The 13810-nt window shown below is 40.4% G+C and overlaps 1 protein-coding gene across 1 annotated transcript; it reads left to right on the top strand.

The window, feature by feature from the left end:
• The first annotated feature begins 297 nt into the window (after nucleotides 1-297).
• tdrd15 (tudor domain containing 15) lies at nucleotides 298-13517 on the top strand. Its single transcript, XM_034162461.1, has 5 exons — nucleotides 298-740; nucleotides 2051-2117; nucleotides 2595-8522; nucleotides 10391-10548; nucleotides 13311-13517. Exons 2-5 carry the CDS (start codon nucleotides 2086-2088, stop codon nucleotides 13322-13324), a joined length of 6132 nt encoding a protein of 2043 aa, XP_034018352.1. The 5' UTR covers nucleotides 298-740; nucleotides 2051-2085; the 3' UTR covers nucleotides 13325-13517.
• Nucleotides 13518-13810: the final 293 nt, after the last annotated feature.

Here is a 13810-nt window from a genome sequence, read left to right as displayed (position 1 = left end):
GAAAAAACGCCGAGAGACTCCACCCATCCTCACACAAAGGCTACTTACAAGCAAATGATGCAATCGACAGGCGTGAAAAAACTCACGCGTGCGCACGAAGGTTCAAGGTTGGCTCATGCAAGCACATGTGATTCAAATCCATCAGCTTTTTGAAAAAAAAAATAAAAAGGTCTGATACTTTTCTAACAGACTTCGTATGTTGATATATTTATAAGTAAGAAGGACATGTAAATGTTACGTACCTTTTTTTTTTTTTTTGGTGGGGGTCAAACTGCTCTAGTTCCCCCTGTAGTTCCAGCCATGCTTTAAATAATGAATTTGTTTGCACTTTGTTTGCACACTGTGGTGGTTTAAGTGTGAATTCTGGCAGCTCCACGCGCTCCACTGAGTTCTACTGTAGTTCCTGTCCACAAAAATGTAATTTTATTTCTGACAATGTCCGCGTAAAGTGTGGACATACTTAATATTTATTTTTAAGTACGAAAATTAACCTTTCACCTAAAAAACAAAGAAACACGAATCGAATTAAAAGAACCATTTGTTGGTTCAGACGGCGGCACGTGCGCACCGGAAAGTAACGCGAACAGCAGCTAACAAGATTAACGAGGTAAAACACAAAAGTGATAAATATCAGTGACTAGAAGCTAATGTGCTGGTTAACTGACCTTCCCAATTTCTGTTCATTTCAGGTAAACGGGAGGAAAAAACAGTCAGTGCGTTGCGCGTCGTCGCTCCGAGCGGTGAGTTAGCTTGATTAGCTGGAACGAGCTGCTAACTTGTTTTTGCTAACTGAGTGACTTTGGGAAAACTTTGATTTATAAAGAAAATGAGTTGACTTTTTAACTACTATAGTACAAAGTATAGTTGCAACGATTAGTAATCAACTATCTTGATATACTTTTTGAGTATTTAAAAAAAAAACATCTACATTTTTGTGGATGTGGATTTTCTTGTTTATTTTACCAGCTAATTTAATCCTATTTGACAATAAACTGAATATCTTTGGGCTTTGGACGACATAAGACATTTGAAGGTGCTGTCTTGGGGTCTGGACGACACCAATAATTTTGCACATTTTTGATATTTTGTGGATGTAACAACTAACCAAAGTAATGAATTAGGAAAATAATTTGCAGTACCAGTACAAAGTCTCAAAGTAATTTTTTGGAGATTACTCCATAGTTTAACCATAATAATAATTTATGTATGTGTATGTGTATATATATATATATATATATATATATATATATATATATATATATTGCAGTGAAAGCCACCTCTCTGAGATCTCACAAGATTTTGCGGGATTTGAAACCTCAATAGGGTGAATTGATTGCTGGCTACGGCCAGTGTTGCTTTCCTTAGCCGTTTAACAGCTACGAGGTCCCTGCCAATTTTTTTTTTTTCATTTGTACATACAAGATAATTTACATTAAAGTAATTTTGAATGGAAGTGAATGGAGGCACCGTTTCTGGCTCCTTATCTTTATGGATTGTTGTTTGGTCAGGTCAAACTGAAGTTATGTGATCACAACTTCCAGCTGGCAATAGTTCCTGTGCTGGAAAAATAGAAAAAATCTAATTGTTCCAGCACACCAGAAAGAGAGCCACTCAATTTGAGCATTCCCCAAACCCCATGACTGCACCTCAGCACCTTGAAGTTGGATTGGGAAGACTAGGTTTAAACAGGACAGACCATTTGTATGTGCCTTATTATTTTAAATGGCTGTTGCTTCAAAATTATTAGAGATGCAAATGCAGTATTTGTGAATATACTATAAGTTTGGTCTAAGAGCACCAGTGGAAAATGTTCAGGGTAATGTGAGATGGTGACTCACATTTTTTCTTCCTGGAATATGAATATTATTGAATGAACTATTTTGTCTTTATGTCAAGCCCAAGTTGTTAGAACTGTTAATTTGCTTAATCATGGTTGCTCTGGTTTAATATAAGATTTTCAGATAAACATTATTGTTAAGTTCTAGTGTTACATATTTTTAATTTGCAAAGAGCATTTATTGATTTGCTTTATCTTTTTTTTTTTTTTTAGGTTTTGATCATTTGACAGATGCTGCTGCTGCGAGCATGCTGTCGGTGTCAGACTCCAGACATCAAAAGTAAGTTTAAAAAAAGTATTGTACTGAGCAAATCATCCAATGCAACATTAATCATATCATATAGGCATACTGTGTGTGTGTGTATATATAGTATATATGTATGTGTATGGATATAGATGGATAGTGATTCCTTCAGTGTGTATTGAGAAGATCTAAGATCTTTTCTGCCCTGAAAAAAGGTCCTCCTTGATTGACATGATATTATTTTTTAGAATGGAAGAAGCATTTATAACATATTTGGAAACAGCTTTATATTTATAATTGAGCGTATTATATTTAATACATTTCTGTACTCAGGATTTGAAAATTTGATCATTGTAATAGTTGCTTTTTTCATTGCCTTGTTGCATCTAAGTTTTTAACTGATCATATAAAATTAAAAGAACCCATTATGGGTCTGTTGAATGTCTCTTGACAGTCTTCATGTTTATAAGTAATATCCATCTTAAATGTTAATAATTCATTTTAAATTTTCAGATCACATGATCCAGGTCCCTCTGCACCAGGTGTCCTCTGGTCCGTGGACCTCAAGTTAACTCATTTAGACTGGAACCCTGAAGCAAATCTTATCCACTTCCAAGGAGAGTACCTTACCATCTGTGACCTTGATTATACTATCTTGCAAGGTGAAATACAGAACACACCAAAGACGAAAGCTTCTGTAGAGATTGGAGAGTTTTGCCTGGTTGAAGATTTAACGTCAGCCCGCTGGTACAGAGGCAGGATTCACAACAGAAGACAAGACTTGTTTGATGTGTTCCTCATTGATCATGGGAATGTGTTGAGTGTTGACATCAGCCAGTTGTCTTCCTGTTCGAGGGCTCTGTTCACTCTGCCTCCCAAGATTGTGTGTGGGTTCCTTGCAAATGTTCTTCTGTTTCAAGGTTGTTCCCATTCTGTAGTGGAGGACTATTTTACAAGTAAAATTGGAAAAAGCATCACAGGATACATCCAAGCCATTCTTCCCTATAAAGTTCTAATACTGGAAACACCCGACATCAACAATGAGGTTGCGGGACTTGGTTTTGGGAGGCACATGGACAAAGACACTTTCCTCCTGCTGGTTGAGATCCTCACAGAGGTGCTACTTGAGCCAAATACAGAACAGATTCCTGACTCAAGAGGACTGGAATTTTACAGAAAATCCAGTTTACATGGATATGAAAACATCCTTTCATTCTGTGGGCCTCGGTTGATTTGTGGGACAAATTGTAAAGTGAGAGTAACTGCTGCTGTCAATCCCGGACTGTTCTACTGTCAGCTGGTCTGTGTTGAAGAAGAACTTAAGGCGTTGTCACAAAAGTTGTCTCGAGTTTCTGAGTGCAGATCCAGATTCTGCAACCACAAACCTCCAGAAAATGTGGGTCCACTCTGTTTAGTTAAAGGCAAAGATGAGAAGTGGTACAGAGGCTTTGTGCAGTTTCTCCCGGTGAACTCTCAAGTCCGTGTGTTGTTCATTGACTACGGATTCTATGAATTGGTCAGTGTTGAAGACATTCATAGATTGCCTTTGGATTTTTGTTCCACACCAATCATGGCTTTCCCATGCTCACTGTTGTCCACGACTGACATGGTAGCAAAAAGTGAGCAGTTGAGTTTCCTCAAAACAAGTTTGCTTGGAGGTGTGTTGAATGTAGAGATAATTAGTTTTGATGAAGACCGGCACCTGTACACAATCAGAGTACTAAGCACCAAAGATGATCATCAGAAGGAGCCAGAACCAAAACTTCGCAGAGTTGAAACAGAGTTTGAGCCGGAGCTTCCATCCCGTCAGGGTGGCTTTTTACATTATGAGACTGTTATCACGGAGGCATTTGCTAAAACGATTGAAGCTGAAAAGGTGCAGGTAGGCTCTCCATTTGTCGGGTATGTGGAGCATGTCGACAATCCTAACAGATTCTGGATTAGAACACAAAAACGCAATGACGAATTTGAAGAAATGATGAAAAAAATGACAGATATTAAACTGGATGAAGAGGTGCTGGAGAATCCTCAACCTGGGACTCTCTGCGCTGCACTGTATGAGAAAGACATGCATTTCTACAGGGCTGTGGTGACGGACACACTTCAGTATGGCTCTGAAGTGCTCTTCATTGATTTTGGAAACATTGAGAAAGTTCCAACCATGCTGATCAAGAAAATTCCAGAGGCGTGTGCCAGCAATTCTGGATTTGCTCTTTGTTGCACACTCAATAAAGTTTTTCCTGTGTGTGACATCTGGACAAGCACAAATAATGACTTTTTCAGGCGACTTGTGTCAAACAAAGCTCTGCTAGTACACATTGTGAAAGTGACAAAGTACACACTTGTTGTTGATCTATATGAGATGGGAGGTCACAGTCAGAGTATAACTGAACCGCTGATTGCAGCGAAACAAGCAGCGTGCTGGACAGCCAGGGACGGTCCAAGAAAAAATGTCAGCACGGACATTAGCGGAGTTACGGTGCAGGTAAATGATTGCAAGCAAAAGAGTGAGAATGATGCAAAGTTCTCATGGGAAGTGAACCCATCCAAAAATCTATCAGCAAAAGCCAAACCTGTTTGTTTCAAACCTTTAAGCATCAAACCTGGCAGTGAGTTTGCTGTCCGATGCTCTTACTTCAACTCCCCAGCAGATTTCTGGTGCCAGCCTCTAAGCACAGCTCCAGCATTCGAGGAACTGATGACTAATATTCAGCAGCACTACACAAGTCACACAACGCCCTTACAGTCTGGAGAGTCATGCTGTATTGTCAAGTCACCTCAGGATGGAAGGTGGTACAGGGCCTTCATTATAGGCAAAGAGGAATGCCGTGGCCAGGTCATGCTGGTTGACCTCGGCATGACCATTCAAATCGAAGAGGGCGCGCGTCAAGCAATAATTCCAGAATATGTGGAACTGGAAGAACAAGCTTTCAGATGCAGCCTGTACAATCTAATCGAACCTGTTGACCCAGAGAGGTGTGGGGAGTGGGGATCTGACTTGTGTAGCTCACTGGAAAATTTTGTCAAAGACAGCAGCATCAGTCTAACATGCAAAGTTACATCTCAGCTGAATGTGAAACACAAAGGGCTGTGCAATGTTGTGAATCTGTGCAACACCAAAACTCAGCAGAGCATAACAGACGTGCTTGTGGAACAGAGTTTGGCAAGAGAGGTAAGACTCTCAACAAAGCGATTGCTGGATGGGTTTCCCGAGTCTTTTGTCTACTCTTCATTTGACTTGAGCATTGGGAGTGAAGAGCAAGTTTTCATCACTCACGTTAGCAGCCAGTGGGAGGTCTACTGCCAGCTTGAGAGAAATGGTGACATATATGAAGCGATCGAAAACAAAATCTTAGAAGAAAGAGATAAAATGTTGCAAGACTGTAGTAGAGTTGCAGTGCAAAAGATGTGCCTGGCAAAATACCTTGATGGAAACTGGTACAGGGGTCTGGCACAGCCTGTTCAGTCCCCTCTGCACTTCAGCGTGTTTTTTGTGGACTATGGAAACACAAACGTAACTGAGAAAATGAATGTCATGTTGCTGCTCAGAGACTCTGAACTGTTGTACATACCCGTCCAGGCTTTGAGATTAAATCTTGCTGCTGTGTCACGAGACGTTCTCTATGCAGATGCCAAGGAGTGGCTTGATGGCGCCATCCTCAGTAAGCAAGTGAAAGCCGTCATTGTCGGAAAGAGCGAAGATGGCTCATTTGATGCGCGTTTGTTTGATGGACATGTTGACATCAACAAAACATTAGCAGAGCTCATTCTCAGGCTTACACCGAAGCCAAAGGTGGTTGTTGGTGTTGACACAACTAATAAGACAAATTGTACAGCAGTCAACAAAAAGCAAAGAAAGACTGCAGCCAAGTACATGGTGGAATATAAAAGATGGTCTTCAAATGCATCAGCAAACACCATGAAAACTTCACACAAATACAATGGTGAGCCTAGAAGACCATCTTCAAACTGTCCTACCACTGTTGCCATGAAGACATCGGTCAAGAGCCAGTGGGAGCCTCAAAAAAGGTCTTCAGATTGTTCTGCCATTAATACCATGAAGACATCGGTCAAGAGCCAATGGGAGCCTCAAAAAAGGTCTTCAGATTGTTCTGCCATTAATACCATGAAGACATCGGTCAAGAGCCAATGGGAGCCTCAAAAAAGGTCTTCAGATTCTTCTGCCATTAATACCACGAAGTCATCAGTCAGGTACAAACTGGAACCTAGAACACCGTCTTCAAATCTTCCCACTACTGATTCCATGAGTGCTTTCCACAAAACAGAAGAGAACCTGACAAACAGAAGTCCTGTGACAATTCAAAGGAGGCGGAACAGTGATACGGGCAGTAAGCTGGAACAGTCAAAACACACAAATGAAGCAGAGACGCCACAGCTGTCATGTTTGCCTGAGAGGAAAGTGAGTGCAGGGCAGTGTTACGTCTCTCACGTGAACACGGCCAGCGACTTTTTCCTTCAGCTGTCGGACGACGAATCAGCCATCTTGAAAATGAGAGAAGATCTCAACTCCCCTCAACGTCGAGAGTCCTTGAAGCTGACCACATTGTTGGCGATGAAAATCAATGACCTTGCTCTGACTGTGTACGAGGAGGATGATGCTCTGTATCGTTGTGTCGTTAGGGATTATGTAGAAGATTCCCGTTTCAAAGTTGAATTTGTGGATTATGGGAACTCAGCAGTCGTGGGGACGGAGCAGCTATACTGCATAACAAAAGACTGTCTCTCTCAGCCACGATTTAGCATACCGTGCTGTCTGTCAGACACATGTGCTTATGAAAGCGATGCTGCTTTCACCGATGCTGTCATGGAAAAGCCCCTGATGGTCGACTTTGTCCGTCAGGTGGGAAGTCGCTGGGCAGTTCACATCACGATTCTTGATGGAGCAGCTGGTTTATCATACGGAGCAGCGGACGAAAGTGGCAACGTGTCTAAAGAAGAGGAGATTCCATCATTACCGGAAATAAAGGAATCCTGTGAGGAGCTCTTCATCAGCAACGAAATGCAACACAACCAAAAACCTGAGTCTGAAACATCAGCTCCTTTCAAGGAGGAAAAGCTCATAGTGACACCTTCACCTCCCACACAGCCGACCAAACTGAGAGTAAAACTGCGCAGCAGAATCTGCGTACACACAAAAACCAGTATCTGTAAAGGAAGGATCCTCAAATCTTCTCAAGTGAAGAGGAGCTCTGCAAGTGGCACTATTCAAGCCAACGAGACAGCGATTGGAATAATTCTGTCGGTCCTCAGAAATGGTTGTTTTTATGTCACACTTGTTAAAAACCGGGAGCAGTTTGTTACCTTAGAAAGTTCCATTGCTGACAATCTATCCAGCTGCAACGTGGTGGCCGAAGAGGATGTAAAAGAAGGGTTCAGGTACTTAGTTCAAGGAGACAAGAACCAGCAGTGGCACAGGGCTGTTGTTCAGCACACGAGTCGAGACAAATGTGAAGTCATCCTGGTTGATTACGGAATTACAGACATAGTTTCTCACGGCTCCATCCGACAACTTGGTGAAGACCTGACCAGAATCCCAGACCTTGCAGTGCTTTGCAAGATGAACATGTTTGAGTTCAGTGAGAGGGAGGGTGCACACAAATTGTGGTATAAATCTCTCATGTCGTTGCAAGGCAAGGAAGTCAAGTTGGTGTTTGTGGATTATGTCAAAGCTGATAACCTGTGGCTTGTCGAAATAGTCATTAATGAACTGTTCCTCATTTCTCAGATCACAGAGTCACAGCAGCAAGGCAAAGATGGAGTCCCACAAGTCACTAAAATTCAAAATGTGGCCACAAGTGGAGCATCCACCTTGGATCAGAGTCCTCAGAGGCTCTTCTTTGCACCAGTTCATGTAGACCTGGCGTATTGTGGATTTGCTGGTGCAGTAAGAACTCCATTTGAATTCTGTGTTGTTCTGGAAGACTTACTTGTTCGTATCAAAAAAGTGTCTGTCTTATTGAATGACCTCCCCGAGGAGCTGCCTCCTCTGTCTAAAGAGGAACTCATCCCTGGCTCCTGCTGCCTGTTGAAATCAGAAAACAAGAAGTGGTGCAGGGCTGAAATCATCCGTACGGACACCATGGTGGAGCTGAACCTGGTGGATTACGGTCATTCTGTGTGCATACAGTACAAGGACTACAAGCAGCTCAAGAGGCTTCCAGAGGAGCTGATGGGACTTCCCAAGGTGGTGTACCCCTGCAGACTGAGGGGAGTGAAACCTGATGGACTTCACAAACAATGGACCGAAGATGCACTGGTCTTCTTTCGGCAGCACTTGTACAGTGATATCCAGATCTTCTTCAGAGAGTTTGTTTCAAACACACACTGGGAGGTGGACATTCTAGCAGATGGGATCCATGTCGCCAAGGAAATGGTGGATGCTGGACATGCAAAGTATGCGGACGTGTTGCTCGGACTGAGGTATGCTTTGTTTATTTTGAAGTAACCTTTAGTGCACAACCTCACATGAATTCTTTTACCACAGTTAATATAATAATGATTACTGTATTTTCTGGGATATAAGTTGTGCTTTTTCTTAAAAAACAAAAACTTGTTTAGCTGGTACTGCATTATCATCTACTGCCATAAAATGGCACAGTCTACACATGACAGATGAACTGTGTTCTTGAACACTCTTTTGTTAATGAGGAGGAAGGTTTGGGTCTTAGAGAACGTGCATCTGCACTTTATTTGTTTGCAGCCACAACAGACGACAACTAGGCTAAGGTAAGGTGAACTGTATAATTGGTCATTTTAAAAAGTTTTACATTTAGTGAGGAAAATGTGCTCATACGAGTATTTACCTCTGCACTGCATTTCTGTTGACATTTTTGTCTGTTCAGTGGTGACAAGAAGCAGTTTAGTCTGAGTTGTTTTGCCTCATACAATAACATTAATTTGCCCTTTAGCTTCTGCTTGCAGTTGTGATATTTGTGTTATAAATAAAAAATGGGTGAAAAGATAAATTTTCGGTAGGGGTGGTGGACAAGTGGTTAATGCGCTTGGTTTCAGTGCAGAAGGTTCCGGGTTCAAATCCCACCCCTGCCACATTCCTCCATGTAACGTGGAGCTGCGTCAGGAAGGGCATCCGACGTAAAACCTGTGCCGGTTCAACATGCAGATCCACCTTGGATTTGCTGTGGTGACCCCGAATGCAAACAAGGGAGCAACCGAAGGGACTTACTATACATGCGTACTCCAGTTACCGGTCACGGGGGAGCACACCCTGGACAGAATGCTAGTCTATCACGGGGCCACACATAGACAAACACAGTCGCACTCGCATCCATTGTCAATTTAATGTCTCCATTTCACCTAACTTGCATGTCTTTGGAAGTGGGAGGAACCCACCCAAACACTGGCAGAACACGCAAACTCTACACAGAAAGAATGAGTTTGGAAGTGATCTCATGACCTTCTTGCTGTGAGTCTAAAAATGTAATTGCCAAGGTTATAAATAAAAATCATTAATCCTGAGGTCTTTAATCCCTAGTTGCTCCTGGTGTGTAGTGAGCGCCTTGTATGGCAGCACCCTCACATCGGGGGTAATGTGAGGCATTAATGTAAAGCGCTTTGAGCGTCTGATGCAGATGGAAAAGCGCTATATAAATACAGTCCATTTACAGTTTAAAAATGATTTTGCTCTTGGGCCGCCTTGTTATTGAGCTGTAGCACCACGTTTCAAAAAATAAATGTGACTTATTATCCGATGCAACTTGTCTTTTTTTTTTCCTTTTCATGACACTTTCTTTTCGGACAGATGCAACTAATACTCTGATGTTTAGTCCAGAAAATACAGCTTTGTAAAGGACTCTGGACACTCAGCCGAAATCTGGGAAGAGTTTATGGTATCAGTGATGTTGCTCCACAGGCTTTTGGTGATGCTAGTTTGATGCAGAACAACAAATGTCCAAGTGTGTAGCATCCTGGTGCTTCTGGCCTCACTGTAGGGTGAGACCTGGACACTGTCCAGTGACCTAAGATGTAAAATTACGACTATTTTGGGAGACCCGGGTTTATAGTACGATGCAGTAAGAGCTATGATCATACGTTTCACTGAGTGAGATCCAGCACGCAGCTACCTCAGTGCTGAGGACCATAGCTATTGGTTGAGGCTACGGTTACGGTACACGCACTCTGATGGCTCCGTGGATTTGTCCACACATACTGAACTCTGAAGTCTGAATGAATGTTCATGTTTTGCTGTTTTACACTTCATGCACAAATAGGTGTATAGTTGAGATGAGTTCAAAGTAAAACAGCTTTTTTGATGCCTTTATGTCCAACAGGTTCCAGAAACAGAGCGTCATTAAAGTCCAGGCTTTTAGCGTCAGCGCAGCGGGGCAGCATGATCATCAGGTAGCTGGTGAAGGATGTGACGGGAAGTCGGGTCGTTCTCCTGCAGAACCAAACAACGTCAAGACAAGCGTGGCCCCCAGAGCTCGGTGTAAGTGATTTTCTTTTTTCATGGCATTAATCAAACGTGTGTTGATGGACAGACAGACGATGCTGCAGCAGGTTCGAAGTGTAGAACGTGAAAGTGCAACGATCGCTTTCAAATGAGGCTGGAGTTCGCTTGAAGGGTGACAATTATTCAAGACTGCAGGGGTTTATGAAGAAGTAAAGATTCATGCTGCTTCAGAACAATAATAATAATAATAATAATAATAATAATCTGCTGCTGTTTTGTGCATTGCGCATATTCTTGATGCATTTACCATCATTTCTGGAGTATAAATCGCAGTTTGGGAGGTCCTGTGCCTTATATACACCAAAAAATATATAAATAAATAAATCACACATTCATTCATAATAATAACTTATTTATATTGGACTTTCCCAGGAATCAAAGCACTAAACAGAATAAACTCTATAAATAAAAGAATTAATGCTAATGAATAGAAAGTACCTTATAACAATGCACAAAAATCCCAAATTAAAGAGTTGCTCAAACAGAAAAAAATGTGCCACTTATACTTTGGTATAACTTACATGGGTTTTTAGTCTTCAAGGGGCATTTTTAGTAGGTGTGACTTATACTCCAGAAAATACTGGTAAAAGTATTGTGTAGTTTTTGACCATTTGGTGGCCAACACACTGTCAGATTTCTTTCAGTGTTCCAATTTATCTTATTTAATTTGCCACAAAGATTGAAATATGGTAGGAAGAAAAACAAACAATAACAAAAAAACTTAACTACTAAAGGAAGACAATAATGCAGTTAATTAAGTCAATGAAATAAACAGAACAGTTAAAAGCATGATTAAAGCTGGACGGCCTTTCAGATTTCACTGAAATCCAAACATAATGTCTTTTTTTTTTTTTTTTTTTTTTTGAACATTTCAAAATTACGGCTCATTTTAGTGGAGAACATATTTTATCTCGGCTGACTTCCATAACTAATATTTTATTTTCCTCTTAACGACGTCGACAGGAGGACGTGTGCGCACGTGCAAAGTACAGGAAGTCACCTCTGACCTTGTGTGATGCGCGCGCTAACATCCATGTCTTATAAATCACTTCAGAGGTGTCATCTGGCTAGAAAAATAGCATTTTAGATTTAGAAGTGTTTGCTTCTTCCTAATTTTTACAAAGTATATGAAAAACATGTTGAATTTATACAGAAATAAAGTGCTTCAGAGTGTTTCCGCCATCTTGGATATATATATATATTTTTTTTTTAATCAAATAAACAACCAGATGATGTGGCCGTGCCTTTCTGTAGTCTGATTGGCTGCCACCGTGTGCTTCCCAGCATCCCTCGCCCCCACGTAATCTGTGACATCACTGTTGCAGACTGTACAGGTCACTACCGTAGGTAGTTCAAGGTCATCCTTTCATTTGAAATTTTCCCTTTCAGGGGAACCATTTATTTTTTTCCAGAAAATGCTCATTTTGATCACACTGTCACCTTCTGAATCCCCTATTTAAAGGCTAATAAATAAAATTATAGTAGTGCCAAAGAAAATTATTTTTATGACTTCAATCTTTAAAAAATTGAAAGACCATACAGCTTTAAGTTTTAATAAAAATCATTTAAAAATATCGGCCAAAATGAGTTGAAAAATAGTTTTTGAAAAGTCTCTGAGGACAGGTTCAGCTGGTGTTTGTGACTGATTTTATGAAGCCATACTAACTCAGAAACTCACTTTGTTTAAATTCAGTACAGGATGAAACAAAATACAATGTTATGAGGCATTTTGAAGGTCTTGACTCGTTTCTGACAAAGAAAAGTCAGAGACTAAAGTTGTTTACGAAGTTCTTGCCTGAATGTTGTTCTTGGCACATGCTGTACAGCCTCAAAACTTTTACATTGTTGGTGTAGTTTTCATATTCTTCAGTAAATATTCTGTGACTGTCAAACTTCTCTTCACCTGCAATGAATAGAGACAGTGTGAAAGGAAATGAAAACTTTAACAGTGCAGAAATGTAGGAAACACAGCTGCTGCTGGAGAGAAACGACCAAAAAGGGGGGGCAAAGTAGAAGTTAATACGTATAAACTAAACATGAGCACATTCTTGTTTGTGGTACTTTGCGAACAGTCAGGAACTCAACACTATGGGGCAACGTCCAGGAACCAAAAATTACCGCTTTAATTGCAGTTTCACTATTTTCACCCCCCAGAAAACACTGGCGATTGTTCAAGATGGAAACAGAATTATTTGGCTGTGAAAGTTTTCAACCGCAGCAGCCTGAATGCTGCTTACATCAGCTTTCAAAGAATCTACTTAAAAAAAATGTCCTTTAATATCTTATCTGAGTTAATGTGATTTATTTATTTAGTTAGTTGGGCAAAAATACCAATTTGGGTAACTGAAGAAACCTACATAGATCAGAATAGAAAAACTAAAATTGAAAGTGACTCACTGCAGGAGGTATTCATGTCTCCTCTGCTGTAAAAAAAAAAAAAAAAAATCTAAAATTTCAAGTGTTTACATGTCGCCCTTCATAGGGAAAAGTAATTTTAAATATAGTTAATATTTTATATAATTTCATGTTTTTCTCAGAAAATAGTCATCCCCACTGTTTTATAAACAGCAGGTTAGTTAATATTAGAATTTAGTCTATAAAATGTATGACTGGCCTCACTGGGAACAAATAGAATACATTTTTTTCCCCTCATAAAACTGGATTCAGGAGACGTTCACTGACCTGGAAATGTTCTTCTCCAAAATAAACCTTCTTGTCACTGTTGTTTTGTGTTGCAGGTTTCCTGATGTGACGTTTTGCTTTTACGATGTGAAAAACGAGTGAAGTTCTGCAGCAGCAATGATCTTCTTAGAAATACAAAACATTTCAATACAGAAACATAAGTTCTGTGGTAGATTTTTTTTCTTTTTGGTCCCATTTGAATTCATTGAGACCATCTCTCTTAGCTGAGAAAAGCAAGTTTATAATGTTGATTTCATACAAATAGTAGTTTTGGAGCAACTTTTCTTTCAGTTAGAGTATTTTCATTGTACTTTGTTCATGATTGTTCCAATAAATTGAGTTGTTGTGACATGTTACAAGTGTAAAATCAAATCTGGTGCATTTGCTGTCTTTTTTTATTCTGCCAACAGAATAATATTGTCATGTTTATCTGGTGAGGCTAAATGAAAGGAAGTGGCTTCGCTAACACACCCAGAAACATTTAAGAGACAGTTTCTAGTTTTCATCTTTGTAAATTTTTTTTGTCCTGTTCAGACTTCGATGTGGATGTTGTGTT

The sequence above is a fragment of the Thalassophryne amazonica genome, chromosome 21 (genome assembly GCF_902500255.1).
Source record: "Thalassophryne amazonica chromosome 21, fThaAma1.1, whole genome shotgun sequence".
Taxonomy (NCBI): Eukaryota; Metazoa; Chordata; class Actinopteri; order Batrachoidiformes; family Batrachoididae; genus Thalassophryne; species Thalassophryne amazonica.
Note: the sequence above shows the minus strand (reverse complement) of the source record. Positions and strands in the feature narration are given on the sequence as shown.